General features: G+C 45.2%; 1 protein-coding gene across 2 annotated transcripts in view; it reads right to left on the reverse strand.

Annotated features, from left to right (window-relative positions):
* EFHC2 (EF-hand domain containing 2) overlaps positions 1-27,682 on the reverse strand; it is an 82,098-nt gene that overhangs the window by 34,134 nt on the left and 20,282 nt on the right. For both annotated transcript variants that reach the window (XM_088444916.1, XM_088444917.1), the window contains 6 exons: positions 26,097-26,247; positions 25,206-25,429; positions 19,001-19,252; positions 13,964-14,071; positions 13,560-13,698; positions 511-676 (listed from right to left, as the gene is read on the reverse strand). In XM_088444916.1, the coding sequence (XP_088301042.1) occupies positions 511-676; positions 13,560-13,698; positions 13,964-14,071; positions 19,001-19,252; positions 25,206-25,429; positions 26,097-26,247 (1,040 nt within the window). The remainder of the gene's footprint in view (positions 1-510; positions 677-13,559; positions 13,699-13,963; positions 14,072-19,000; positions 19,253-25,205; positions 25,430-26,096; positions 26,248-27,682) is intronic.

The following is a 27,682-nucleotide window of genomic DNA, read 5'->3' on the forward strand; positions in this document are numbered from 1 at the left end:
CATCGCAGTGCCTAATTTATGCACGCCCCTGCAATGGCGTTCCAATGCACTGGCACGCCTGCGTTTCGCCGACCACCCACGTCACCTCCCCAAACTGTACTTCCTGTCAATCACTCTGCGATGGGTCTGCATAGTCACTGCGATCGCAGTGGCTGTTCGTGCACATGCAGTGTGATGCATACGCATGCACAGAACGTAACAATCGGCCGATTGGGTGCGTAATCGCAGTTGCGATCCTTGGTGAATCAGACCCTTAATAATTACCCGTTTCCTGATTCCCAGCTTAATCCAATGTAGTCCAATGAGAGTTGAAATATAAAATAAACATAACACATAAACCAAACCCCCAGCAGTGCAATGATATAAAATCAGAGAGTCCGATTTGTTAATAATCGGACAGCCAATCAGGTGCTTTGTCTTATCTCCAAGATACACAGCCAATCAGGACTTTGGTGGACTTTAAAAAGCATAATGGATTCAATGAATTATGAATTAAAGTAACCACCCTACCTGTCTTTTTCCATAAATTTTATGAAATCCCGCTGTGGTGGTTTTGGAAGCAGTCCCAAACAAGAGCAAAGAGAATCTTCCTCAGAACCAAAACCATTGTATGGTGGAATCTGCTTCTCAACTCTTACAGGTTGGGGAGTTTTGTGCTGAATCGGAGTGAAGTCATCTGCAAGGTAAAATAAAATGTAATGCTTAAAAACGAACATCAAACAGTAAAATAATAAACAAGCCAGTGGAGGATGCTGTAGTAATACAGCATTAGGAAGTGTATTTAGTTAAAATTTAACATTTACCAACAGAGAGCACATGAGATGTATGAAACCTTATACATTTTATTTCCTCTGGTTCCCCATACAGTTCTCGGTAAGATAAGAGTGCATGCTGGCAATACTGTAATTTTAGGGTGGAGGTGACAGGGAGGGAGACTGGATAGAAGACTGGATAGGAGAACTCAAGTGAGGCACCAAGGTCATGGGCTTGGCAAACTGAGTAAATAGTGGAGATATTGACGATGAGGGAGTTATCATTATTATTATTATTATTAATTTTATTTATAGGGCGCCACAAGTGTTCCGCAGCGCCGTACACAGGGCAATACAATAAGTTAATACAGGGTAAAACAGTACATTACAAATAGCACTAAAGATCTCCACACTGATACAATGTGTGCAATGTACAGCGTCAGCTGAAACCTGTATGAGTCAGCGTGGGCACAAATAACGGGTCTAGTTTGTCTGAAAAAACAAAAACATAAGGAGGATGTGTGGCAGGTGTGCAGGAAAAGTAGGTGTTGAGAACAAGATGGAGGAGGTCCCTGAACATGGAGCTTACAGTTTAAAGGGAAGGTAGAGACAAACGGAAGACATAAGGAGTGAGCCAGTTTAAGGGGAGCTAAGGGCAAAAAGCAAGAGTAAGAGAATTGGAGAGAGCAAAGGAGTGAGGTAGACATGGTTAAGTGGTAGACGGCTATGCTTTTATGAACAGGTGGGGTTTCAGTGCCCGCTTGAAGCAATCCAAGCTGGGGTACAGTCTGATGGAACAAGGGAGATCGTTTCAATGGTGGGGGAAGCTCAGGAGAAATCTTGAATTCTGGAGCGAGATGTTGTAACCAGAGCGTAGGAAAGGCGGTGGTCATTGGACAACCGGAGAGGGCACGAGGAAGTGTTTAAGGAGATGACGTTGGGGATCTAGGAAGCTGTGGAGTTGGAGAGGGCCTTTTACGTGATAGTTAGGAGTCTGAAAAGGATTTTGTCGGGGAAGGGGAGCCAGTGAAAAGCTTTACAGAGAGGGGAGGCAGATGTGGAGAGGCGGGAGAAGAAGATAAGTCTAGCTGCAGCGTTTAATATAGATTGGAGAGGAGCAAGATGGAAGTGGGGGAGTCCAGTGAGGAGAAGGTTGCAGTAGTCAAGACAAGAGATGATAAGTGAGTGGACAATGGTTTTGGTGGCATCCTGGGAGAGAAGGGGTCTGATTCGAGCGATGACTCCCAGGCAGTGGAGTTGGGGAACAGAATGACTCCCAGGCAGTGGAGTTGGGGAACAGAGGAGATTGTGGTGTTGTTAACAGTAATAGAGAGGTCGGGAGGCAAGGAGATTCTAGATGGAGGAAAGACAATGAGTTCAGTTTTGGCCATATTGAGTTTGAGAAAGCACTTGGACATCCAGGAGGAGATGGCAAAAAGGTAAATAGACACCCTAGAGAGAAGGGAAGGTGAGAGGTCTTGAGAATAGATAAGCTGAGTTTCATCAGTATAGAGGTGAGACTGGTGGCCCATAGGAAGGATGGATGGAGTGGAAATAGAGGTAGGAGTTGAACCAAGAAAGGACGGTGTCAGAGAGGTCCATGGTTTGAAGGGTGCACAGTAGTAGAGGGTGTCAAAGGCTGCAGAGAGGTCTAGAAGGATAAGGAGAGAGAAGTGGCCTCTGGATTTGGCTGAGAGAAGATTGTTGGTGACTTTGGTAAGGGAAGGTTTAATGGAGTGGAGGGGGTGGAAGCCATATAGGAGAGGATCAAGGATATAGTTGTCTGAGAGGTAGCAGGTGAGATGGTTTTAGACAAGCCGTTCAAGGAGTTGAAGGGAGTTGGTATCTCTGGGAGGAGTGAAGATGATTAGCTTAAATATGTTAAGCTTTATGTAGCATTGGGGCATCTATGTGGACATAGCACAGAGACAATTAGTTATAAATGCATAGCAAAGAAGGGGAGAGTCAGGTGAGAAAGATTTAGTAGTTATGACAGTAGAAATGGTACCAAAGAATGAATGAGTGAATTAGTTCACCGAGAGTAAAGATGCACATTAATAATCGAGCCTTCTAGGACCCCAGCAGATAATGGGGTGGTTGGGAGAATGTGACAGAGGTAGAGACACTAACAAACAGTTCTTTCTATTGGTAAGAAAAGAGCCTTTTGAGAACAGTGTCATGAAGGCCAATAAAGTGAAGGGTGTGCGGGAGAAGAGGGTGATCAACAGTGTAAAAAGCAGCAAAGAGGCCCAAGATGACAAGTGTGCCACAGTGACCACTAGGTCATTATTACTGTTTTTCTCACGTCTGGACCTCATTGGTGAGCCTCATCTGCTAACTTTTTATGTGCGACTGTATTCTATGTGATGTGCAGCTCTGACTATCTGCTGCCTTAATAAACAATGATGATACCTTCAAACAAACTATTTTCACCATGGCCAAATGAAAAGCTGATGTAAAAAAAAACAACATCTATGAAATAATTAACTCACAGGTTTTTAAAACGGAAAAATAAATGGGTAACACAAGAGCAGAAAATAAGCTGCTTGACAGACTCTACATTTAGATGTAGCAAAAGGTCTGTATTTGCCCCATTTCTCCTGGCTGTACTAAACACAGCTACTGTATTATGTGCAGCTCCTGAAAATGTCATGCAAGCCATCACAATTGAACTGCACTATTCACGTTAAGGGTTAATGATTTGACATTTAGATGAAATTATTTGAAAGGAATGTCAGTAGTCTGCACTGTACTGCAGCTGTGGGGCTCCAAGAACCTTATCGAAACCAGAGCTGCAGGGTATAGGAAATAAATTTGGTGTATAATACAATATTTATGTTAATAAGCATTTACTGTAATTCAAAACACAACAGAGAACGGATAACATCAGAATGTGTAAAACTGGATAACGGTTATGTTTACATACTTTCTGGAAATGTATTACATCTTACTGGAATACATGTAAATAGTATGCCACCTAGTGTTCATTGCCAGAACTACAGGTCTACTACAGTAATGCAGTGGTTCCCACACTTTTCCCGCACTTTATCGAATCACGACGCCCTATAGAATCAGCATTTTTTCCACGGCACCCCTGCGCCAAAAGTTTCTTACTGAGAAATTCAGCAAAAATTAAATGAAGTAAACAGTGCATATATGTCACCCTTAGGTTCAGTTATGTGGTGGCTGACAGGGCTGCACTTCTTTTTGTCCACATATAATTTGATTGGCAGTCATTAGCACTGGTTTTGCCTATCACACTGACTAAATATAATTTTATTTGGCACTGGACCACCAACCCGAGGAACCCCTGCAAGTTTGGGAACCACAGATAAAATGTAATTATAATACATATTTTAAAACATAATTTTAAACATTTAACACATTTTATAAATATAGATAATATTTTCAGAAACAACTTCTCTTATAAAATATTGACTAAATAAATATAAAATGCAAAACTGATTTTACTTTCATTATGAAAGTACAATGGGGGAGATGTACTAACTAAGCACTGGAACGTGATAAATTGGAAAGTGATAAACTACCAGCCACTCAGCTCCTAACTGTCATGTTACAGGCTGTGTTTGAAAAATGACAGGAGCTGATTAGTTGGTAGATTATCACTCTCCAAGTTATCAGTTTCCAGAGCTTAATACATCTGCCCCATAATGACTTTCAAAAATTGCTTAATAATATTATAACAGAAATAATCCAGCAAATACTGTAATTACTATAATTACAGAATATTGACATTTGAGAAAAAAAATAATAATTTTGTTGTCCATTATCAATGTTAATCTAGTAAGGAAAATTCCTCTGTTACATAGAGCACTGGATGACACAATTTTAATCCAGGTTTTAAAAAATGATATTACCCAGTTGAACAATATATTTTTGCAGTGTATTAATCAGTACTAGGTGAAAATGTATTTCACTATAATACTGTATTTCACTATTATACTGTATGCAAAGGGCCTCATTTGAAAATGGTACAATAGCCAAAGCACAGTGTATACTCACCTTTGGCGAAACTGAGCAGCGGTCCACTTATAATTCCACCTAAGAACATGGATTTGTGTCTGCTGGTGTGTGGCTGACTGAGGCCCTGATTCAGACCCGCTCGCTGCCGGAGGCAGCTTGCAGGTCTGTAGGGTGTTTTGTTTTTTTTCTGTCCGGCCTCCTGGCCGCTCGCTAAGCTGTGGGGGACCACCCACAGCTTTAGCGAGCGGCCAGGTGATGGTCGCGACCATTGCGACCATCGGGGCTTGCGACGAGACCCTTGTGGTAGGGTCTCGTCTGCCGCAAGCCCCAGTGAGCTTCCGGCTCTATTAGAGCCAGAAGCTACCCACTGACATCACTCGTGATGTCAGTGGGGCCACCCCCAAACGGCAGATGTTCCTTCGGGAACGCCTCCGTTTGGCCAGCCACCCACCCCTCCTGACCCGCCTACCAAACGGGGTGAGCCGTCAATCAACATCGACAGCAGCTCCTTTTGGATGTGAGCGCTGGTGCAAGTGATTTCTCACTCGCTCCAGGGTTCGCGCACGCCGCGCGTGCGGTCTGCGCGCCCATCGACCCACTTGCGAGCGCATAGCGCTTGCGAGCGGGTCTGAATCAGGCACTGAGTGCACTCCTTGCCAAGTATAGAGTAGGCACAAACTAATTTTAATTAAAAAAAAAAAAAATATATATATATATATATATATATATATATATACATGTTTGGCTCCTCCCTCCTCAGGATCCGCCCTGTCCACCAGATTCTTGCCTTGTGTGGACTGAAATGTGCTCTCAGCATATCCAACTGCTGGACTGGGAGTAGGATGTTGGACTGTGAAAACAGAGCCCAGTGCCACACTAACAGCACATCACAGGCATGGAGGATAATAGGAAAGGCACTTTGTGTCATTCCTACAAGTCAGCAGCCTGCGCTCAATCTGGGGGCACTGCAGGGAGGATGAAAACACTGAATGAAGGGGGCAGCACATTTCTGATTATGTCATAGAGTGAGGAGTGAGGATCGGCAGGGTCAGGGAACACATCTGCAAGTGGCTGGGATTGCTCAGACCCTTCAGTAGACTATTATATAAAACACCAGTATAAAATGGAGCACTTAGTACATGCAATGTTGCTCTATTATGCTTACAATGTGAGGACAGTAGAATATTTTTTGTGTCCTTGATAAGGATGTCTAAATGAATGCAGTATCCATATGGATAGAGATATCTTACTATGGGTAGTGAGCTGCCTTTAATATGGGATAACAAGACTTGCATGGGTAAATACATTGTAGAAACAAATGTTCATGTATATGATCTCACATAACTAAAAAAGTGTATAAAGATAGTCTAATATTAGAAGTTCAAATACTATATAGAGTCGTCAAGTAAGAAAATCTTGTAGAACCAACAGCGTAGATGGACTCACTTGCAAGAAATTGGAGATCCTGTAGGCTTCTATAGTTTTATTTCAAGGAAAAGAGGGGAAGGAAGACATGAACATAGTGCTAGACAAGCCCCTGAGTGCTGCTAGACACCGCCTCTGGTGATAGGGATGGACATCGGAAGCTCATAATCAAATGATGGCTGGGCTTCCAATATCGAAACTTTCTATGTGATGGTATTTAACCATTGCAGCAAAAGTATTTGATGGCAAAAAGTAGTCAAATGATTTGCGCATGCAAAATACCCATATAGTGCGGCTGGCAGGGGAAGGGACTGGGGGCGGGATGGGGAGGAGACAGGTGCGGGGCCCGGAGTAGTGACAGAACAGGTCACACCTCTATTGCAGACAGAAACAGCTTCCAACGATCAAGATGCCCAATGCAGAGAGCTGCAGCCAGGGACGGCTCGGTTCTCAGCATTTTTTAAAAAAAAGGCAACCATCGCAACACCATCGGACCATTACCATTCGATGGCAGCAAACATCGAATGGTAAAAACTAGGGGTGAGCGGGTTCGGATTTCTGAAATCCGAACCCCCCCGAGCCCCCCCGATCCGAGTCAGGCTCGACTTTTCCCGCCTGACTCGGATCTGAAATCGAGGCAAAACGTCATCATCCCGCCTTCCGAGTCTCGCGGGTTTTGGATCCTATATAAGGTACCCGCGTCGGCGCCATTTTCTCACTCGGCTGTGGACAGTGAAGAGGGAGGGTGGGAGTTAGGGCTGGCTGGGCTGTGTAGTGTAGTGTAGTGCTGCTGTTGTCCACTACTTCAAAGTCCATAGGGGCTGGCTGTGTTGTGCTGTGCTGCTGTTGTTAATAGGGGCTGTGTCCACTACTTCAAAGTCCATAGGGGCTGGCTGGACTGTGTTGTGCAGTCAGTTCTCCATAGGGGCTGTGTCCACTCCAAAGTCCTGTGCAGTGTCCCAGTCCTAAAGGGGTGCTGTAGTGTTGTCCAGGGGGTGCTCTGTCCATCAGGGGTGCTCCCCCCAAGTGCTAAAAAAATAATATATTTTCTGTGTTTGTGAATTGTGTGCGCAGTAGCCGCACGTGCATCAACAAAGTAGTGCCAAGCGTGCGCCTGTGTCATAAGTAAAGGGCCGGCTGGCTTGACCGTTAAAGGGTGCTGTAACCCCCAAAGTACACTCCAGTCCAAACCAAAAAAAAAATTATTTTCTGTGTTTGTGAATTGTGTGCGCAGTAGCCGCACGTGCATCAACAAAGTAGTGCCAAGCGTGCGCCTGTGTCATAAGTAAAGGGCCGGCTGGCTTGACCGTTAAAGGGTGCTGTAACCCCCAAAGTACACTCCAGTCCAAACCAAAAAAAAAATTATTTTCTGTGTTTGTGAATTGTGTGCGCAGTAGCCGCACGTGCATCAACAAAGTAGTGCCAAGCGTGTGCCTGTGTCATAAGTAAAGGGCCGGCTGGCTTGACCGTTAAAGGGTGCTGTAACCCCCAAAGTACACTCCAGTCCAAACCAAAAAAAAAAATATTTTCTGTGTTTGTGAATTGTGTGCGCAGTAGCCGCACGTGCATCAACAAAGTAGTGCCAAGCGTGCGCCTGTGTCATAAGTAAAGGGCCGGCAGGCTTGACCGTTAAAGGGTGCTGTAACCCCCAAAGTACACTCCAGTCCAAACCAAAGAAAAAAATATTTTCTGTGTTTGTGAATTGTGTGCGCTGTAGCCGCACATGCATCAACAAAGTAGTGCCAAGCGTGCGCCTGTGTCATAAGTAAAGGGCCGGCTGGCTTGACCGTTAAAGGGTGCTGTAACCCCCAAAGTACACTCCAGTCCAAACCAAAAAAAAAAATATTTTCTGTGTTTGTGAATTGTGTGCGCTGTAGCCGCACATGCATCAACAAAGTAGTGCCAAGCGTGCGCCTGTGTCATAAGTAAAGGGCCGGCTGGCTTGACCGTTAAAGGGTGCTGTAACCCCCAAAGTACACTCCAGTCCAAACCAAAAAAAAAAATATTTTCTGTGTTTGTGAATTGTGTGCGCAGTAGCCGCACGTGCATCAACAAAGTAGTGCCAAGCGTGCGCTTGTGTCATAAGTAAAGGGCCGGCTGACTTGACCGTTAAAGGGTGCTGTAACCCCCAAAGTACACTCCAGTCCAAACCAAAAAAAAAATTATTTTCTGTGTTTGTGAATTGTGTGCGCAGTAGCCGCACGTGCTTCAACAAAGTAGTGCCAAGCGTGCGCCTGTGTCATAAGTAAAGGGCCGGCTGGCTTGACCGTTAAAGGGTGCTGTAACCCCCAAAGTACACTCCAGTCCAAACCAAATAAAAAAATATTTTCTGTGTTTGTGAATTGTGTGCGCAGTAGCCGCACGTGCATCAACAAAGTAGTGCCAAGCGTGCGCCTGTGTCATAAGTAAAGGGCCGGCTGGCTTGACCGTTAAATGGTGCTGTAACCCCCAAAGTACACTCCAAACCAAATAAAAAAATATTTTCTGTGTTTGTGAATTGTGTGCGCAGTAGCCGCACGTGCATCAACAAAGTAGTGCCAAGCGTGCGCCTGTGTCATAAGTAAAGGGCCGGCTGGCTTGACCGTTAAAGGGTGCTGTAACCCCCAAAGTACACGCCAAACAAAATAAAAAAATATTTTCTGTGTTTGTGAATTGTGTGCGCAGTAGCCGCACGTGCATCAACAAAGGAGGAGCGCCAAGCGTGCGCCTGTGTCCCATAAGTAAAGGGCCGGCTGGCTCATTTCTTAAAGGGTGGTGTAACCCACAAAGTGCACTATCCAGCAAAAATAAAAAAATATTTTCTGTGTTTCTTAGCCGCACGTATATATCAAATCGATATAACATAAATGGAGGACCAAACTTTCTCCGATAAAAATAAAATAGAGAAAGATCAAGAACCACTTCCTCCTAGTGCTGAAGCTGCTCCCACTAGTCATGACATAGACGATAACATGCCATCAACATCGTCTGCCAAGGCCGATGCCCAATGTCATAGTAGAAGCCACATATAATCCCAAATGACAAAGTTCAGGAAAATGACCTTAAAAAAACCATTTAAATAATCTGAAGAGAAACGTAAACTTGCCAATATGCCATTTATGACACGGAGTGGCAAGGAACGGCTAAGGTCTTTCCCTATGACTAGTGTGTGTCATACTAGTATGACTAGTATGTTCATGACTAGTGGTTCAGCTTCACATGACGATGGAAGCCCTCCTCCCGCTAAAAAAATCAAACGAGTTAAGCTGGCAAAAGCACAGCAAAGAACTGTGCGTTCTAAGAAGATATCACAAATCCCCAAGGAGAGTCCAAGTGTGGTGGCGGTTGCGATGCCTGACCTTCCCAGCACTGGACGGGAAGAGGTGGCTCTTTCCACCATTTGCACGCCCCCTGCAAGTGCTGAAAGGAGCACCCACAGTCCACTTGCTGATATGCAAATTGAAGATGTCACTGTTGAAGTACAACAGGATGAGGATACTGGTGTAGCTGGCGCTGAGGAGGAAGTTGGCGAGGAGGATTCTGATGGTGATGTGGTTTGTTTAAATCAGGCTCCGGGGGAGACAGTTGTTGTCCGTGGGATGAAAAAGCCCATCACGGTCATGCCTGGGCAGAAGACCAAACATGCCACCTCTTTGGTCTGGCAATATTTCTATCCAAATCCGGACAACAACTGTCTTGCCATATGTACCATATGTAAACGTAGAATAAGTAGGGGTAGGGACGTTAACCACCTAGGAACATCCTCCCTTATACGGCACCTGCAGCGCATTCATAATAAGTTACTGTCAAGTTCAGAAACTTTGGCTAACACCATAAGCAGTCCAGGGACACCTAAATCCCATTGTCCTGTTGTATCCAAGCGCCTGCAAACCACACCGTCAACTCCCTCCTCGTCAATTTCCTCCTTAGTCAGGATCGGAAGTAGTCCTGCAGGCCATGTCACTGGCATGACTGACTCTCCTATCCGGGATTCCTCCGGAGGATCCTGCATTGCTATGCCTCCTGCTGCCGCTGCTGCTGTTGCTGCTTCTGGGAGTCGTTCATCATCCCAGAGAGGAAGTAGGAACACCACTACTTTTACTAAACAATTGACCCTCCAACAGTCCTTTAAGTACGACAGCAGTCATCCTGAAGCAAAACGTATAACTGAGGCCTTGACTGCTATGTTGGTGTTAGACGTGCGTCCAGTATCCGCCATTAGTGCAGTGGGATTTAGACAATTGATGGAGGTAGTGTGTCCCCAGTTCCAAATCCCATCTAGATTCCACTTCACTAGGCAGGCGATACCGAGACTGTACAGAAACGTCAACAAAAGTGTCCTCAGTGTCCTGAAAAATGCCGTTGTACCCAATGTCCACTTAACCACGGACATGTGGATAAGTGGAACAGGGCAGACTAAGGACTATATGACTGTGACAGCCCACTGGGTAGATGTATCACCTTACGCAGCAACAGCAGCAGCGTCACCAGTAGCAGCATCTCAGAAACGCCAGCTCGTTCCAAGGCAGGCTACGCTGTGTATCACCGGTTTCAGTAAGAGGCACACCGCCGACAACCTCTTAGAGAAACTGAGGGAAATCATCGCCTAGTGGCTTACCCCACTTAGACTCTCCTGGGGATTTGTGATATCTGACAACGCCACCAATATTGTGCGGGCATTACATCTGGGCAAATTCTAGCATGTCCCATGTTTTGCTCACACAATAAACTTGGTGGTGCAGAATTTTCTGAAAAGCGACAGGGACGTGCAGGAGACGCTTTGGGTGGCCCGAAAAATTTCTGCCCACTTTCGCCATTCAGCGACTGCGTGCTGAAGACTGGAGCGCCAGCAAACACTCTTGAACCTGCCCCGCCAACATCTGAAGCAAGAGGTTGTGACGCGGTGGAACTCAACCCTCTATATGCTTCAGAGGATGGAGGGGCAGCAAAAGGCCATTCAAGCCTATACATCCACCTATGACATAGGCAAAAGAGGGGGTATGCACCTGACTCAAGCGCAGTGGAGAATGATTTCCGTGTTGTGCAAGGTTCTCCAGCCCTTCGAACTTGCCACACGTGAAGTCAGTTCAGACACTGCCAGCTTGAGTCAGGTCATTCCCCTCATCAGGCTTTTGCAGAAGCAGCTGGAGAAAGTGAAGGAGGAGCTAAGACAGAGCGATTCCGCTCGGCATGTGGGACTTGTGGATGAAGCCCTTCTTTCGCTTTGCCAGGATTCCAGGGTAGTCAATCTGTTGAAATCAGACCACTACATTTTGGCCACCATGCTCGATCCTAGGTTTAAAGCCTATGTGGTGTCTGTCTTTCCGGCCGACACAAGCCTGCAGAGGTGCAAAGACCTGCTGGTGAAAACACTGTCAGCTGAAGCGGAACGTGACACATCAACAGCTCCTTCTTCATTTTCTCCCGCAACTGGGGCTGCCAGGAAAAAACTTAGGTATCCTAAGCAACCCGCTGGCGGTGATGCAGGGCAGGCAGGACCAAGTTTGGACATCTGGTCCAGACTGAAGGACCTGGCAACAATTTCTGACATGTCTACTGTCACTGCATATGATACTGTCACCATTGACAGAATGGTGGAGGATTACATCGGTGACAGCATCCAAGTAGGCATGTCAGACAGTCCGTACCTGTACTGGCAGGAAAAAGAGGCAATTTGGAGGCCCCTGTACAAACTGGCTCTATTTTACCTGAGTTTCCCCCCCTCCAGTGTGTACTCCGAAAGAGTGTTTAGTGCAGCCGGGAACCTTGTCAGCGAAAGGCGTAGGAGGTTGCTTCCACAAAATGTGGAGAAGATGATGTTCATAAAAATTAATTATCAACTCTTCCAGGGAGACCAGCCTCCAGAACGTACAGAGGGACCTGTGGTGGTGGATTCCAGCGGGGACGAGTTAATACTCTGTGAGGATGAGGATGTACACAACACTGAAGAGGGTGAGGAATCGGTGGATGAGGATGAGGACGACATCTTGCCTCCGTAGAGCCAGTTTGTGCAGGGACAGATTAATTGCCAGCTTGTTTTGTGGGGGCCCAAACGAAGCAATCATTTCAGCCACAGTCGTGTGGCAGACCCTGGCGCTGAAATGATTGGTTTGTTAAAGTGTGCATGTCCTGTTTAAACAACATAAGGGTGGGTGGGAGGGCCCAAGAACAACTCCATCTTGCACCTCTTTTTTTTCTTTGAATTATGTACTGTTTGGGGCCTAGTTTTTCAAACTGCCATCCTATCTGCCACTGCAGTGTCACTCCTAGATGGGCCACGTGTTTGTGCCGCCCACTCGTGTCGCTTAGCATAGTCATCCATCTACCTCGGTGCAACCTTTTGGACATAAAAACACTATTGTGAGGTGTGAGGTGTTCAGAATAGACTGGAAATGAGTGGAAATTAAGGTTTTTGAGGTTAATAATAGCATAGGAGCAGAAAAATCAACACATTCTGTGATTTTAGCTGTTTTTATGCTTTTTTAAAAAAAAATACAGATCCAAAACACAAAACCCAGAACCCAAAACACCGAAGGGTGGTTTTGGCAAAACCAATCCAGATCCAAAACACGAAGAAAGATCCAGATCCAAAACCAAAACACAAAACACGAAAAGTGGCCGGTGCACACCCCTAGTAAAAACACTACCATCAAATGAAAAACATCAATGGTCAGCAAACGTCAACCATTGTTTCCATCCCTATCGGGTGGTGTTCTCCAGCGGCACAGAGGACCTCATTCAGAGTCGGTCGTAGCGGCCGCACGGTCGTACGCCACCGATGTTCGCTAAACTGGGCATGCGGAAAGTTCGCAATGCGCGTGCGCAAACTAGCTGCTACGATCAGAAATTTCTCTCTCCTTGAACACAGCCAGGTCGGTAGTTTGAGTGACAGAATGGGTGCTTGAAAACGGGGGAGTGGAGATCCGAACGCAGGCGTGCCTAATTATGAGAACGGCGTTTTATGGGAGTGCATAATTAACAAAGTAGTGTCATGGCACACATGACATGGGTGGTGTGTACACTGACCTGATCGTAGTGTTTAAGAGAGGGTATGGTCAACCTTAAGCTCTACGACCAGTTTCGATGGTTCCCGATGGTCTCGATTAATCCTTATATGCCCGGAGATGACATGTAATGCGTATTTTTTTGTCTTCCGGCCGCTTCCTCCACTTGGTCGGCCAGCTACCGATCCGATCTTAAGGACGCAACTTGGGAGTGCATAATTTGCATATCCGGCCCCTTTTCCCGTACGACCGTGCGGCCGCAACGACCGACTCTGAATGAGGTCCAGAGTATCTAGATTTAGATTTCCTTGAGGGCACGCCTTTATGAAAAGTGATGCGCGCGCCTATGTTCTGTACATGGAGTAAGTATATAGTACAGCTTCAAGAATTAACAGTATTTGTCTAGTTGTCTTACCAATTCCATATTTTGCTCTGTAATAATTCTTGGTAAATTCATCACAGTCACATAAGATTATATTTCTCCCCCATGCACTGATTGCAGCTCCAATTGTCAGATCACAGTCTTTGTAAAACTCCTGATCCACAGCCCCTGTCTGTAAACAAATGAATGCATAATTAATACTAATGAACTACTCTCTGTTATTTAACGAAGCCTAAAATTGACCTTACTTGGAAATAACAAGTTTCTATTGCTCCCTTGCTCCAAAGCTGCCACTATGTTACATGAATCTAACATCTACTATTTCAGTACTTACGGATACACAACATCTAAGTTTGCAATTGTCAAAGTACAAACTTATCTATGACATTCACGGTTATTTTATAAACATAATAGGCACAAAAATATCATCACCTTACCTTCCGATTATCCAGAATGTAACGACCTCCGTGTCCCAAAGGGCCGAAAACATTCAGGACAGTGCGTGCAGTGATCTCTCCAGGTTTATACATTTTGGGTGAGCCATTCTGTGATAGGAGATGAGTTTGTTTACACTGAGCAGTTATACAGAAACATTGCATGTTTTCTGCAATATCTGGTAAAGCTGTGCACATTGCTATTATATATTTAAAAACAAAGTTCTATACCAATGTTAAACAAACATGGGAAAAAACAAGCACACTCCTCAGCAAGCACCTCTTATGCACTGATCACCTGCTATGCTACTTGAGAAGCAGGTGGTAATTTTGCAGAACCATACTTACTACATAATATAACATAGCTGGACACGGTTTAATCCGCGCCCAGTTTTTATGTTACTGATATGGCTCCCACATATGAACAGCAAAACCACAAAGTAATACACAAATACATTTAATATATTATGGAGATTTAAAACACATGACAGCACAGTGTTTGCACTGTTCTTTCTTTGTGCATGTCTTAAGCTAGGTATACGCTATACTATCTATCGTCCGATATATCGTTAACATACACATTGGAACAATATATCTTACACATTGTATAGTGTGTATGCCAAATCCAATGTTCGTGGAATCGTCCCATCTGCTGTGCTGCACATCAGATGGGACGATTCCAAGGCCGATGCAGTGCTGTTACATGAAAATATAACGATACATCAAGCCATCATATGGTGGATCGTGTACTGTGTACAATGACAAGATGTATCGTTACATTGCAGGCAATAGAGCAATTGCTGGGTCATTGGGAACCAGGTAAGAACATCGCTGCTCCATTGATACATCATGTCTCCAGTATAGATCCAAAAATTGCAAAGCAACTTGCATGATCAATGCCCATCCCTAGTACTAACTTTCTGGCAGGCTAATGATAAATCACCTTGTCAAAGCCGGATAATTGGCTGAGACAGAACCTGTTAAAATTAAAACTCCATTTGTGCGAATGGCAACGAGATGCCATTTTGCGAATGGCCGCCCAACGCCATTTTAGCGAATCCCACAATATCAGTACATACGGCGATGCTATTATTTAGCGTTGCGCGATTCCCACGCAATAGAACAACGTTAAAAATACTCATTATATAAATACATACATTTACTAAAACATATAACATAAACAACCCTGCAAAACACGTACCACGGTGTACTTCACAAACATGTAGATGCACAACGCTAACTAGCGTCTTTCCTTAATATCCTTACACTTACACGGTGCACACTTACATAGAAAGGTTCCCTAGCATAAAGGTTAATATTCAAGGTTATATTCATTATTAATTATGTAATAAAGCAACTGTATTTAGATCTCAGGTTTAGTACATGATAAGCAGACCGTGTTTGGTGCCATTCTGAACCACTGTTTATTTGCAGATTTCAGGTTCCATCGGCGAGAAAATCGCAACATGCGTCTGCAAATTATGGATCATAAAGAGTTAGGCATTGAAATGTACTCTGTAATGTAGCCAGTTTAGACTTGTTCTTCGGCGGGAAAACGGACACAAAGAACTGTTGGAGGTTGAACTATTACAATACAAACTGACCTATGAACTGTATCATAACAGAAGAACCAGGAAGAAGAACCAATGGGATTATGCCAACTTGTTCTATTGTTTTGCCTATCTCTGTAAGGGTTTATAATTTATATGCAAGCACCCTGGACCTGGTAGTTACTCATCTTTTCTTTGCTGTTGACGGAGGTTTCATAGTTGATGTCAGGAATCTGGATTCAGAGCGCATGTGTATGTATTCGACTGTACCTAGTGATTGTATAATCTGTTTGCGCTAATTGTATTTAGATCACAGCGTGTAACTATCTGCTTTTTGGTGAATAATATCTTTTTTGTGCTTTGGAACCACAATCCAAGTCTGGAAAGCAATTATTTCTTGTGCGACCTATAACGCTAAATAGAGACATTTAGGGTGTATAGATAAGTAGGAATTCATAACCTATAACCAGCAAACAGGTTATGATAACCTGTCCGGTCTGTGTTATAATCTTACAAGCCATATCTAAATTTGATGGTTTCTGTGCAAGTTTCCTTGATTACCCTGTATTTAGAGATTGTCTTTAAAAGTATTAGAAAATATGGGGTGTATTTATTTAACCTGAACAGAAACCTATCAAACAGTCAAATAGTCATATATCAGCTTTAGCATGTTCTGTGTAGTGTGACTAAAAATAGAAAGCTTTGCTACCCCAACCTAATTTATGAGTGTTGTTCACAATTGAGACCCCTATTTTCCAATCAGAGAGTCTCCCAACATTAGCAGACAACACTAGATGAAAGAAATACAGCTGCAAAATAGTGGATAAACAAAGGAAAGGTGTCAGAGTTCAGCTGAGGATCGGCCGTCCCTTACCGTCCCACCGGCTTCCTCTGACTTCCCGGGCAGTCGGGTGGCTGGCGCGGCGACGTGGGAGGAGCTGAGCATTCACCCTGTAGCTATGGTGTCAGGCGACCCGGTGAGCAGGGATCGCAGTTTCCATCATGGGCGCCGCCATGACACTTTCCCTGAGTGGCCCGGCTGGTCAGCTGACGCTGTGAGCCTATCAGCAGGCTTCCAGGGGTATATATCCGGCTCCTGTGCTCCAGGTAGTTGCCTGAACAATCATTGTCGCCGCTAGTGTAACTAGAGGAGTCTCGTTCCAGGTTCCCGTGCTTCCAGTGTGTTTCTTCCAGAGCTTCTGAGCCATCTCACCACAGTGCCTTTACTATCAACAGCCTGTGTGAAAGCTAACCTCCATCTCTCCACAGTGCCTTTACTAATCAACAGCCTGTGTGCAATTTTAACCTCCATCTCACCACAGTGCCTTTACTAATCAACAGCCTGTGTGCAAGTTTAACCTCCATCTCACCACAGTGCCTTTACTAATCAACAGCATGCGTGCAAGTTTAACCTCCATCTCACCACAGTGCCTTTACTAATCAACAGCCTGTGTGCAAGTTAACCCTCCATCTCATCACAGTGCTTTACCATCATAGCCTGTGTGCAAGTTAACCCTTCATCTCACCGCAGTGCTTTTACCATCACAGCCTGTGTGCAAGTTAACCCTTCATCTCATCGCAGAGCTTTTACCATCACAGCCTGTTTGCAAGTTAACCCTTCATCTCATCGCAGTGCTTTCACCATCACAGCCTGTGTGCAGGTTAACCCGTCATCTCATCGCAGAGCTTTTACCATCACAGCCTGTTTGCAAGTTAACCCTTCATCTCATCGCAGTGCTTTCACCATCACAGCCTGTGTGCAGGTTAACCCTTCATCTCGTTGCACCCTATTGCATGATCTCCGGCCGGCAATCCGGTATATACTTCGTGGGATAGCCAGCTGTTACCTCAGCCTATTAATAAATCTCCACACCTCTCTAGCCAGCACCTCAAGTGCCTTTCTCCAGCCAGGAGTTCTATCCCACTTCCCACGTGCCTATTCCAGGCATTACCCTTGGGCCACGGGTGTTTTGATTCTCTTTTCCCTGCAGGCCTTGGTCACCAAGTCAAAGGACCGCGACCTGCTTACAGGGAGCCACACAAGCCCATATCCCGCTTGGAGGGGTCACTGGCGAACACCTCCTTGTGAGTTAGACTCCGCACCATTGACTAGGTCTAGCCAACAACCAAGACTTGTGGATGCGGAGATCATACGTCCAGGCCCCTCGCCTTCGCCTCCTCCCGCAGCCTCAGACCTCGGCTTTCAAAAACCCGCCTCCCAGCGTGACAAAAGGGCTAGAGATACAATATAACAAATAGTGGTCAACAGACAAAATGGAGACAACAGGGGGAAAAAAGTTTCTAGAAGTGTCTAGGGATGGCATTAGCCACTGTAGCCTATGTGCTACATTCTGCAAACATTACTGGGAGAGGTCTCTTCTGGCAATGGCTACCGCACATGTGGTCAGCAGACTTTGCATGCACAGTAGCACTACGGAGGCAAAAACCAGAAGTTACAGGAAGTGACCTCTAATGTGATCACTTCTAAGACATCGCAGGGACAATCTCATATCGGTGCATGTGGTTTTTATACATTGCTGCAAATGATCATTTCTTATTGCCGCGAATAGCAGCGATAAGATATTACAATTATCGGGGCTATAATCTATTATGGAAGAGCCCACTTTCCACTATTGTTCAGTTGTAACGTAGCATACTGGGCCACACTGTTCTGTTATCCATACATAGATTTTGCTAGATGATTTGTACTGCAACTGGTTACATCATTTCAATTTTGGCATGTAAAGGTGCCCACAAACATAGCGATCTGCACACGATCCCAAGATGTGTGCGATGTCCCCTGAACTCTCCCCCGGCAGCTCCCCGGCAGTCCTACTCACAATTTGGAGTAAAACATGTCCATTCTGACTTAAGATCTATCGTGCATCCAGTGCATTGTATCCCAGTTTGGCAAATCTGCCCTACAGCACGACAGATCTGAAGATGCGATGTACGACGAGCGGGGACGCGCATTGGCATCGTGATCGTGAGTGAACACTCACGATTTGCCCATATTTTACATGATTTGTCGTCACGATTCGTCGAAAACGCCCAAATCGGGTACAATATCACTATGTGTGTGGGCAGCTTTAGATAATAATTTATTAGGAACTGATATCACTTTGAAAGTACAATTTCAAGTTGAAAAAGGTCTGCTGTATGTGCATAATGAATTCAGTTAGCTAATGTAATATAATTACAACACAACATAGCTGTACTGTTACAATGCTGGATAAGAGTATACGAGAGATCATTTTATTTTGCATGGTTTGGATTATGTTGCTTTAATGTAAAATATTCCGGTTAATCCCCACCCCACCATGTCCCCTCCACACTCCCTCCCTGCTGACTCCCCCACTAAAACAGAAAAACTCATACATATGGCAGGAGAACCTACACAATGACTAACACAATGATACAAAACATTATAAAGAACTACACATATGATTGTGTCATACAGTGAGGTTACATATTTCATGCTATTATTCACCTTGGGCAATTTTCCTCTGTGCAGAAAGACTGGAACATATTCTCGGCCACAGTTTGGTGGTATGACCTCTACGATTTCCACAGTGTCATCAGCCAGAAAATAATGTAATATAAGCGTTCTTTGGTCTCCAAAAGCTGAAGGTGTGTCATCCCAAAAGCAGTAAAACCGCAAAACATGTCTGTCATAATCCAGGAATTGTTTAAGAGTATCTACTCGTTCGTAAGGGCGTAATGGCTTCAGATTATCCTCCATCTACAATGAAAGTATAATTCTTAGAAAATGTCCATTATTTTATTGGAGACTTGGGGGGTAAATTTACTAAGAATTGAGTTTGATCAATTTTTTTTTTCTTCAACTCGATTAGCATCGCCGAAACTTGGGTGATTTGAGGCTCCTGAAACTCACAAATTTACTAAGAAGGGAGTTTAGCTGAGAGTGAGATGGCCGATGGTGAAGCAGATCAAGATATCTTCTCCCGAGTAGCAAGTTTTGAAGGAGATTACTCACCCGAGATTGCAGTGTTTTCTCTCTGCAAAACTCTCCCGAACAAGCAGCCTGCACATATCAGTGAGATATGTGAAGGCTGCTTGTGTTAGTGTTCCCGCTGTTTTAGCGGGGCGCAGTGCCCTGCCAGATTTCTGAAGTGCAGAACGCGCCCTGCCGTATTTCTGAAGGGCAGAATGCGCCCTGCCCTCCAGCGCGGCGGCCCGCTGAGACAGCCTGCGGGTTCTGTCTCCACCCGCGGGTCGCTGTGTCCCGCGGGTGGTCAAAACGGCGGCGCAGCGGTCACAGCCGGTGAATGGACACCGGGCGCATGCGCCCGGCATCCATTCACAGTGACCGCAGCGCTTGGGGGCGGCCCGGCATGTCCGTTAGTGCCGGGCACGCCCCAGGAGTGGCGAAAAGGGGACGCGTCATACAGACACGCCCCCTTTTCTTTGACCACGCCACCTTTTCGGGCGCGCGCTCGCCTAAGGCGCGCGCAAAAGTGCCCTAACTCTGGGTCCGGCACCCTGCCTCACACCGGACCTAGAGTGAGCACTATGTGTGTTGTAGCTGTAAAAAACAGGTTAAATGTCAAAAAAATAAAAATAATGTAGGGCCCCCCCAAAAAAAAGCATAACCAGCCCCGGACTGCACAGTCAGTCCTGGTTCCTAACATTACGGGGAACAAAACGTGTAGGGTTCCCCCGTAGTTTAGGAACCAGCACCTGGCTGCAGGGCCTGTCCTGGTTTTAAATATAGGTGGTAAAAAATGCATAGGGGTCCCCCTATATTTAAAACCAGCACCAGACCCAAACCAACTGGGGTGTAATGCCACAGCCAGGAGACCCTATTACCGGGTCTCCAGGGCCAAAGCATTAGCACCCCAAGCCGGTCATCCAAAGCCAGGGATCTCAGGGGAGCATCCAGGGGTCTTGGCTAAATAAACAAATGGAACCCGATCTAACTGTAGAGTGCCGCTGATTGGCTCTGGCTCCTGACTCACTGACCAGCCCACGTGGGAACTGTCAGGAGCAGGAGCCAATTAGCAGCCGCTCTACAGTTAGCGGCCGCCGATTGGCTGCCGGCTCCTGACAGTTCACACTGATCAGTCAGGAGCCGGGTAGTGGTGTATGTGGTCACACACATACACCGTTACAGTAAGTATATGGATCAGGTTCCATTTTTTTATTTTGCCAAGACCCCTGGATGCTACGGAGACCAGCACGAGGATGGAGGTGAGTATACAATCTTTATTCCAGGTACTCCAAAAGGATTCTACGGGGACAAGGGGACAGACCAGCTGGCAGCAGGTAAGTATGTGTGAGTGAGGTAGGTAGGTGTGTAATAAAGTTTTACTGTATACGGTGTGTGTGTGCTGTGGTTTTTCTAACTATTTATTTTACAGTGGAGGTACGAGTGCCGGCCACCTGCTGGCACTTGTAGTTCCACAAGTGCCAAAGGACAGGTGAAATACAATAGTTCCCACAGCGGTGGGGGGAAGAGCCCCAGGCTTCAGACCAAGCCTGGGGTTTCGGGAGAGGGGGGAACCCCTTCTTGGGGGGGTTCCCACCTCCTCTGAGATACCTGGCTTGGGCTGACCGGCTTAGGGTGCTAATGCTTTGGGCCTGGAGACCCGGTAATAGGGTCTCCTGGCTGTGGCATTACACCCCGGTCGGTTTGGGTCTAGTGCTGGTCTTAAATATAAGGGGACCGTAGGCATTTTCCCCCCTATATTTAAAACCAGCACTGGCCCTGGTGATGGTTCCTAAATTACGGTGGAACCCTACATGTGTTGTTCCCCCTAATTTTAGGAATCAGGACTCGCTGAGCCCTCCGGGATGGTTATGCTTTTTGGGAAGAACCCTACGTCATTTTTTTTTTTATTATTTAACCCTTCACTTACCATATACAGGCAGAAACATACATGGATCACACTGGTCTGTGTATGTTTCTGCCAAACTCGCAGCTTACAGGCAGGTGAATTAATTTCACAAATTTTTACAGGACTGTTGTCCGTTCTCATTAGAGTTTATAAACTCTCATCTTGGTAAATTCTCAAATCCTATCTTCACTAGTGAAAAGTTACGCGAGTTTAGTCCATGGTGAAGTGAAGAGAGTTTGCTAACTCTCCAGTATTTTCCCATAGCAAAGGAGATTTTTCTCCCGAGTTTGTCACTAGTAAATTTGCGAGTGGAAAAAAATGCCCAAACTCTCCAGAGATTGCTAACTCGACCAAACTCGAATCTTAGTAAATTTACCCGTAGGAATAATGCCCATCTGAATCATGCATTATATTATTTATCAAACCAATTCTCTTCACTTTACTGTGCTTCAAATGTTGGTAAAAGATAAGTAACAATGGGTCAGATTCAGAATTGTACGCTATGGTGATGTTCACACAGCTGATTTTTTGCTACTGCACATGCGCGAAACGCAGAGAAAAGTCTCACTGCACACGCACAAGCTGTAGGTCTACACTGCATTTGCAATGTCTTCGTGATCACAAAGTCCTAAGCAGACATCTGCGATCCATGGGTGGAGTCCAGGAGATGGCCGAAAGTGTTCACAAAAAGGAGGCCGGTCTGTGGGCGTAATGTGGGAGTTCCGAGTGTGTGTTCCAACTGTGGTCCCAATTGCAAAACCATAGTCTCAGAGGCTGTTTTTAGAGAGAAAGTTGACCAGGAAGCTGCACAGCCCAAGACCCAATGGAGGAGTAGATGTGCGTTCAATGTGGCGTAGATGTGGTGTGTTCTCAAGAGGATCTGCTCACAATGCAGATTGAGGAAGGGGGTGTAGCAACATTTGCACAGTCCACCACACACTACAGATATGTCCTTGTTCATCTAGCATCAATACGCCATGCATCACAATATGCCCGGTGTGAGTGAGTGCCAGGTCCCTTGCAACTGTGATAACTTCGGGTGTCTTCTTTTGCCAAAAATGTGATGCCGTGCGACTAGGACGCGCCAGGAGACTGTGCAAAAGATTCTGTAAACGGAACATGACGTGGAAAAAAGCCATGCCTGCGGCATTGTAGCACTTTGCATGCTTATTCAGAGACTCAGTCGCACACAGATATATAAGAGTTGCATATTAGATTAATCAGCGCAGTCTCCTTGTGCGTTCTAGTTGCATTGCATTGTGACTTAGATGCATTTTCAGAAAAAAAAAAATTGTAAAAAACACGCCTGGTGCCAGCAGAGTCTCCCGGGACCAGGAGCGCCGAGAGGGGCTGTTTGGCGCGACTGCAGCAAAGACGAGTGAGGGCACATCTGTATTTCATTCGGGGTGTTTGTTGGCATGCATTAGCATATTTTCGCACGTAAATTGCGATCGCAGCTGAGAATGCATTAGCGTACAACTCTGAATCAGGACCTATGTGCTATTACCTATCTCAATCTGGGGAGATGTATCGAATCTTGGAGAGAGATAAATTCAAGAAATATAAAGTACCAAGCAATCAGCTCCTGTCATTTAACAGGCGCTGTTATCCATAAACCTATGGGAGGGAGTACAGAGATTCAGTAACATAAGCTTGGCTCAGATGTGGATGCTAATGCATGCATGGTTGCAATTTATGCTGTAATATGCAAATACTAGTTTCAGGACTCCCCTTGTGTACTAGTGTGCGCCAGAAAGTGCAAGCCCTGAAGGTACCACTTTCACTGATTGTGGACAGCACAGATCCATCAATGGTCACAAATTCCTCACCATCGGTGCCCCATCATTATCACCATCGGCACTTACGCCATTGTTTCCTTCTGAACTTGCTCTAAACATGACATCCATGGCAACGGCTCCATGTTTGGGAACGCAGCTGCAGTCACTGATACGCCCGTGACACTCCCATTACATGCCCATGAGATGGCCTTTTTTTGCTTTCACTTAAGGCCACCTCCCAGTCACCTTCCAGGAAGCCTGTGGTCTTGCTCCACAAGCTCCAACGGGAGCGATCCTGTACGCAACAGTAGACTCTGCATACAGTTTGTGTAACAGGGGTTAAAGTGGGCCGGAATGGGGCGGAACTGTGTTCCGCCACTTCTATTTGGAGACGAAACCAGTTTCGCCTCTTCCAACCCACCTAAACCCGGCGCCGCAGGGAGGCTCCATTTGCAGGGTGCCTGCTGAGATTTTGTTACCAGTGGTCGCCCAGCTCCCTCCCCGCAGCGACAGCGGCAGCCAGAGGCTGGAGCTCACTCATGAGCTGCGGCTTCCGGGTCCCACTGTGTGCAGTGCACTATGGGAGAGACGTCATGACGTCTCTCCCATAGTTCAGACTGAGGAGCAGCCAGGCGGACCAGACAGCATCGGATGCGGCAGCGGGGTATTATTTTTTTTTCTTTTTGTGTAAGCGGCTTCACAATAGGGGCCATTACTACAGGGGGCATTACTCAGGGGGCACTACTACTGGGGGCATTACTCAGGGAGCACTACTACAGGGGGCATTACTCAGGGGGCACTACTGCTGGGGGCATTACTCAGGAAGCACTACTATTGGGAGAATTACTCAGGGGGTATTACTATGGGCACAACTATTGGGCGCACTATTACAGGGGGATTACTAATGGGGGCATTGCATAGGGGGCACCACTACTCAGGTGGCACTACTACTGGGGGCATTACTAAAGAGGGGCATTACTATTGGGGGGCACTACTACTGGGTGCACTACTACAGGGGGCATTACTACTAGGGGCACTACTATTGGGCGCACTATTACAGGGGGATTACTAATGGGGGCATTGCATAGGGGGCACCACTACTGTGGGCTCTGCATAAGGGGCACTACCACTGTGGGTACTGCATAAGGGTCACCACTACTGAGGGTACTGCATAAGGGGCACTACAACTACTGTGGGCTCTGCATATGGGGCACTACCACTGTGGGCCCTGTATAAGGGGCACTACCACTACCACTACTGGGTGCACTGCATAAGGGGCACCACTACAGAGGGCACTGCATAAGGGGTACTACCACTACTGTGGGCTCTGCATAAGGGGTACTACCACTGTGGGCACTGCATAAGGGGCACTACCACTACTGGGGACACTGCATAAGGGGCACCACTACAGTGGGCATTATATGTAAGGGGCACTACTGCTGTGGGCATTGTATAAGGGGCCCTACTACTGTGGGTATTGTATAAGGGACACTACTACTGTGGGCATTGTGTATAAGGGGCATAAATGTGGGCATTGTGTAAAAGGGGCACTGCTGTGTGTCATACATGAATAAGAGAAACTACTATGTGGTGTAATGTGAATCAAGAATGTGCTACTGTGTAGCCTAATTTGTATCGGGAATACTATTATGTGACCACGCCCCTTTCTTTTGAGACCACGCCCCTTTTTTGATGGCGCGTGTTGTCCCTTTATTGATATTGCACCGAGGTGGGGCTGTGAGTTCCACCATTTCTCTAGGACCACTTTAAGCACTACTGTAAAGCATGCGTTGTAGGGATTTTTGGCACTTTTTATGCAAACGCAGTAGCAAATAATCACATTGCGTCCATCTCTGTGTCAAGACCATAGTCACATTTTTTTCTGTAATATGGGAAACTATGTAAACATTAACCATATTTGTAATTTAGAAAAGTCCAATTTCAACCATAAATACATCTAAATTGTCCTTTGTGTTGTTACTGACTTCACTGGTTATCCAAAACGTGTAAAACTGACGGTAAATAAACATTGGAGCACGATGTTGCTGTAGATCTTTACCTGCTTGCGCATTGATGAGTAGGCGTCTGCTGGAATAGACCCCTGTGGATTTATTCTGATCCCAAGTTTTCTTAGGAAGTTTCTAGTAAACGCATCACAGTTTACTATGTTGAAGGTTCTTGAATAAAAGACAATGTCCATATTGATGTTAAAATGGTCCACAGTGTAAAACTGGTCATTGTCAGGAGGTGGAAGTGGAATCCGATGGCGTCTGATTATTGTCCCTATATTGAATAAAACAAAGGAAGTCATTTTAGTTTTTTATTATATAACACTGTTTATTGTACTGTGGGGTTAAAGGCCGAGAGATACTGATTGCAATGTTGGGTAAAATAAATATACCTACTGCGGTAACAATTTAGACAACATATGATTATATAAAGACTATCAATTGTTGAGGAGAACATTGCAGGAAAAAGTTATTGGGAAAATTACTAAATGATTTATGAAATGCAATTATTACTGTCCCACTGGTCTAAATAAGCAGTGGTTTCCAAACTGGGTGCTGCAGGGCACTTGTAGGGGTGCCATGGGTTGATGGTCCAGGACTAAATCCATTTATTTATGGTCAATGTGATAGACCAAACCAATGTTGTTGGCTGCCAATTATAAAATATGTGGACAAACAGAAGCTCAACCCTGCCCACCACCACATAACTAAACCTAAGGATGACACATACTGTATCAGCACAATTTAATTAATTTAATAATTTTTTTCTGAATTTCTCCATAAGAACCTTTTGCCCTAGGGGTGCCGTGAAAAAAATGCTGACACTATAGGGCACCGTGATTCAAGAAGGTTTGGGAACCACTGAAATACACTATTGTAAGAGTAATCTTACTAGAAAAAAAAACACAATCTTATCTTACCAACTTTCAATGTCTACATACCCTGTGGAATTCCGCTGTTTTTCATCTGGGGTTCTACCACTTGAATCGTGTCATCTTCAAGGTAGAAATATATTTTACACTGCCTTGTTCGGTAGGTCTCCTCTCTTCTCTCATGAACTTCCTCTTGAAAATATGCATCAAATGAAAGAACCTGAAAGAGATAAAAAATATATTATTGTGATTAAGGTAAAATGTTTGATTTTAATGATCGGGACATTTTAATGAAGAATTACTCTTGTAGACATGATACATGATTTGTAGAATCCTTCAAGTAAAGTATATAAGTGTCTGAGGACAGTGATGGCTTATGCTGGTGTCGAAGCTGGATAATTGGCTGAGACAAGATCAGCTTAAAATTAGATCGTAACGACGCCATCTTGCGACTGGCCGCATGACGCCATCTTGAAAATGAGATCGCAAGACGCCATTTTGCGAATGGCCGCCCAGCGCCATTTTAGCTAAACTCACACTTAAGTACATATGGCGATGTTACTATTAGCATCAAGCGATTGCATCTTTCACTATTTCTCATACACACATAAACACGCACAATTGCGCTGTTAACTAGTCGCACATTAGCGAATGCATAAAATTCTGTATGAAAATGCTGTTTAGTAGCCTCATGCGCACGCATCTGCCCCAAGTTAACTACCGTCTTTCTATCAAACCCCACATACTTACACATTACATATTTATATACAAGGTTCCATAAGCTTTAAAGTATAAGATTCAAGTTTGTTCATTTATTATAATTGCTGTGAAATAAAGTAATTTAGTAGCTCTGGTTTAATACATGATAAGTATGTTGTGCTTGGTATTATACTGATCTGCACCCTCTCAACAGCTTCCCGGTATCATCGCTGGGAAGATCGCAACATGCATCCGCAACTTATGGACCGCAGAGACTTAAAGCACCGAAATGTACATGATATGACCAACTGTTTAGATTTGCATGAGGCGGGAAACAGAGGCAACCAGCTGTCGGAGGCTGGACTGTGTCTATTTGAATCAACCTGTTAAATGCTCTGTAACAGATGCGTCCCCTTTGGGAACCAATGGCATCAGCGACAAGCCTCTCCTTTATGTTGCCTATTTCTGTGAGGGTATAAATGTGTGTGTTGTGACCCCAGTCTGGAGTCTTCTTGCTGAATGCTGATTGACAGAGGTTTCTTGCTGATGCCAGGATCTGGTCCAGAGCGTGTGCGTATGTATAACTGTACTTGGGTCTGTATAATTTCTTTGCGCTAAATTGTACTTAGATCATAGCGTGTAACTGACTGTACTTTTACTTGAATAATACTTTGTGCTTTGGAAACACAGGTTCAAGGTCTAAAGTCTTTATTTAATGTATGACTGCATACGCAAATAGCGTCAAACTTAGAGGTGTATAGAGGTTCAAAGTCAGTATCATTACTGGGTACACACTTGGCCACATATTGTACGTTCTATCAATGACCGATATATCATGAGTGCATCGGCAGGTGTGTACACCCAATATGTCTGAACGACGACGTTCACAGACATATCAGGTTGGCCCTGTAGCACAGCTGATGCCGACATATCTGAAAGATATATCAGTGCATCTG

Source organism: Taudactylus pleione, unplaced genomic scaffold (genome assembly GCF_031769625.1).
Source record: "Taudactylus pleione unplaced genomic scaffold, aTauple2 ptg000374l, whole genome shotgun sequence".
NCBI lineage: Eukaryota > Metazoa > Chordata > Amphibia > Anura > Myobatrachidae > Taudactylus > Taudactylus pleione.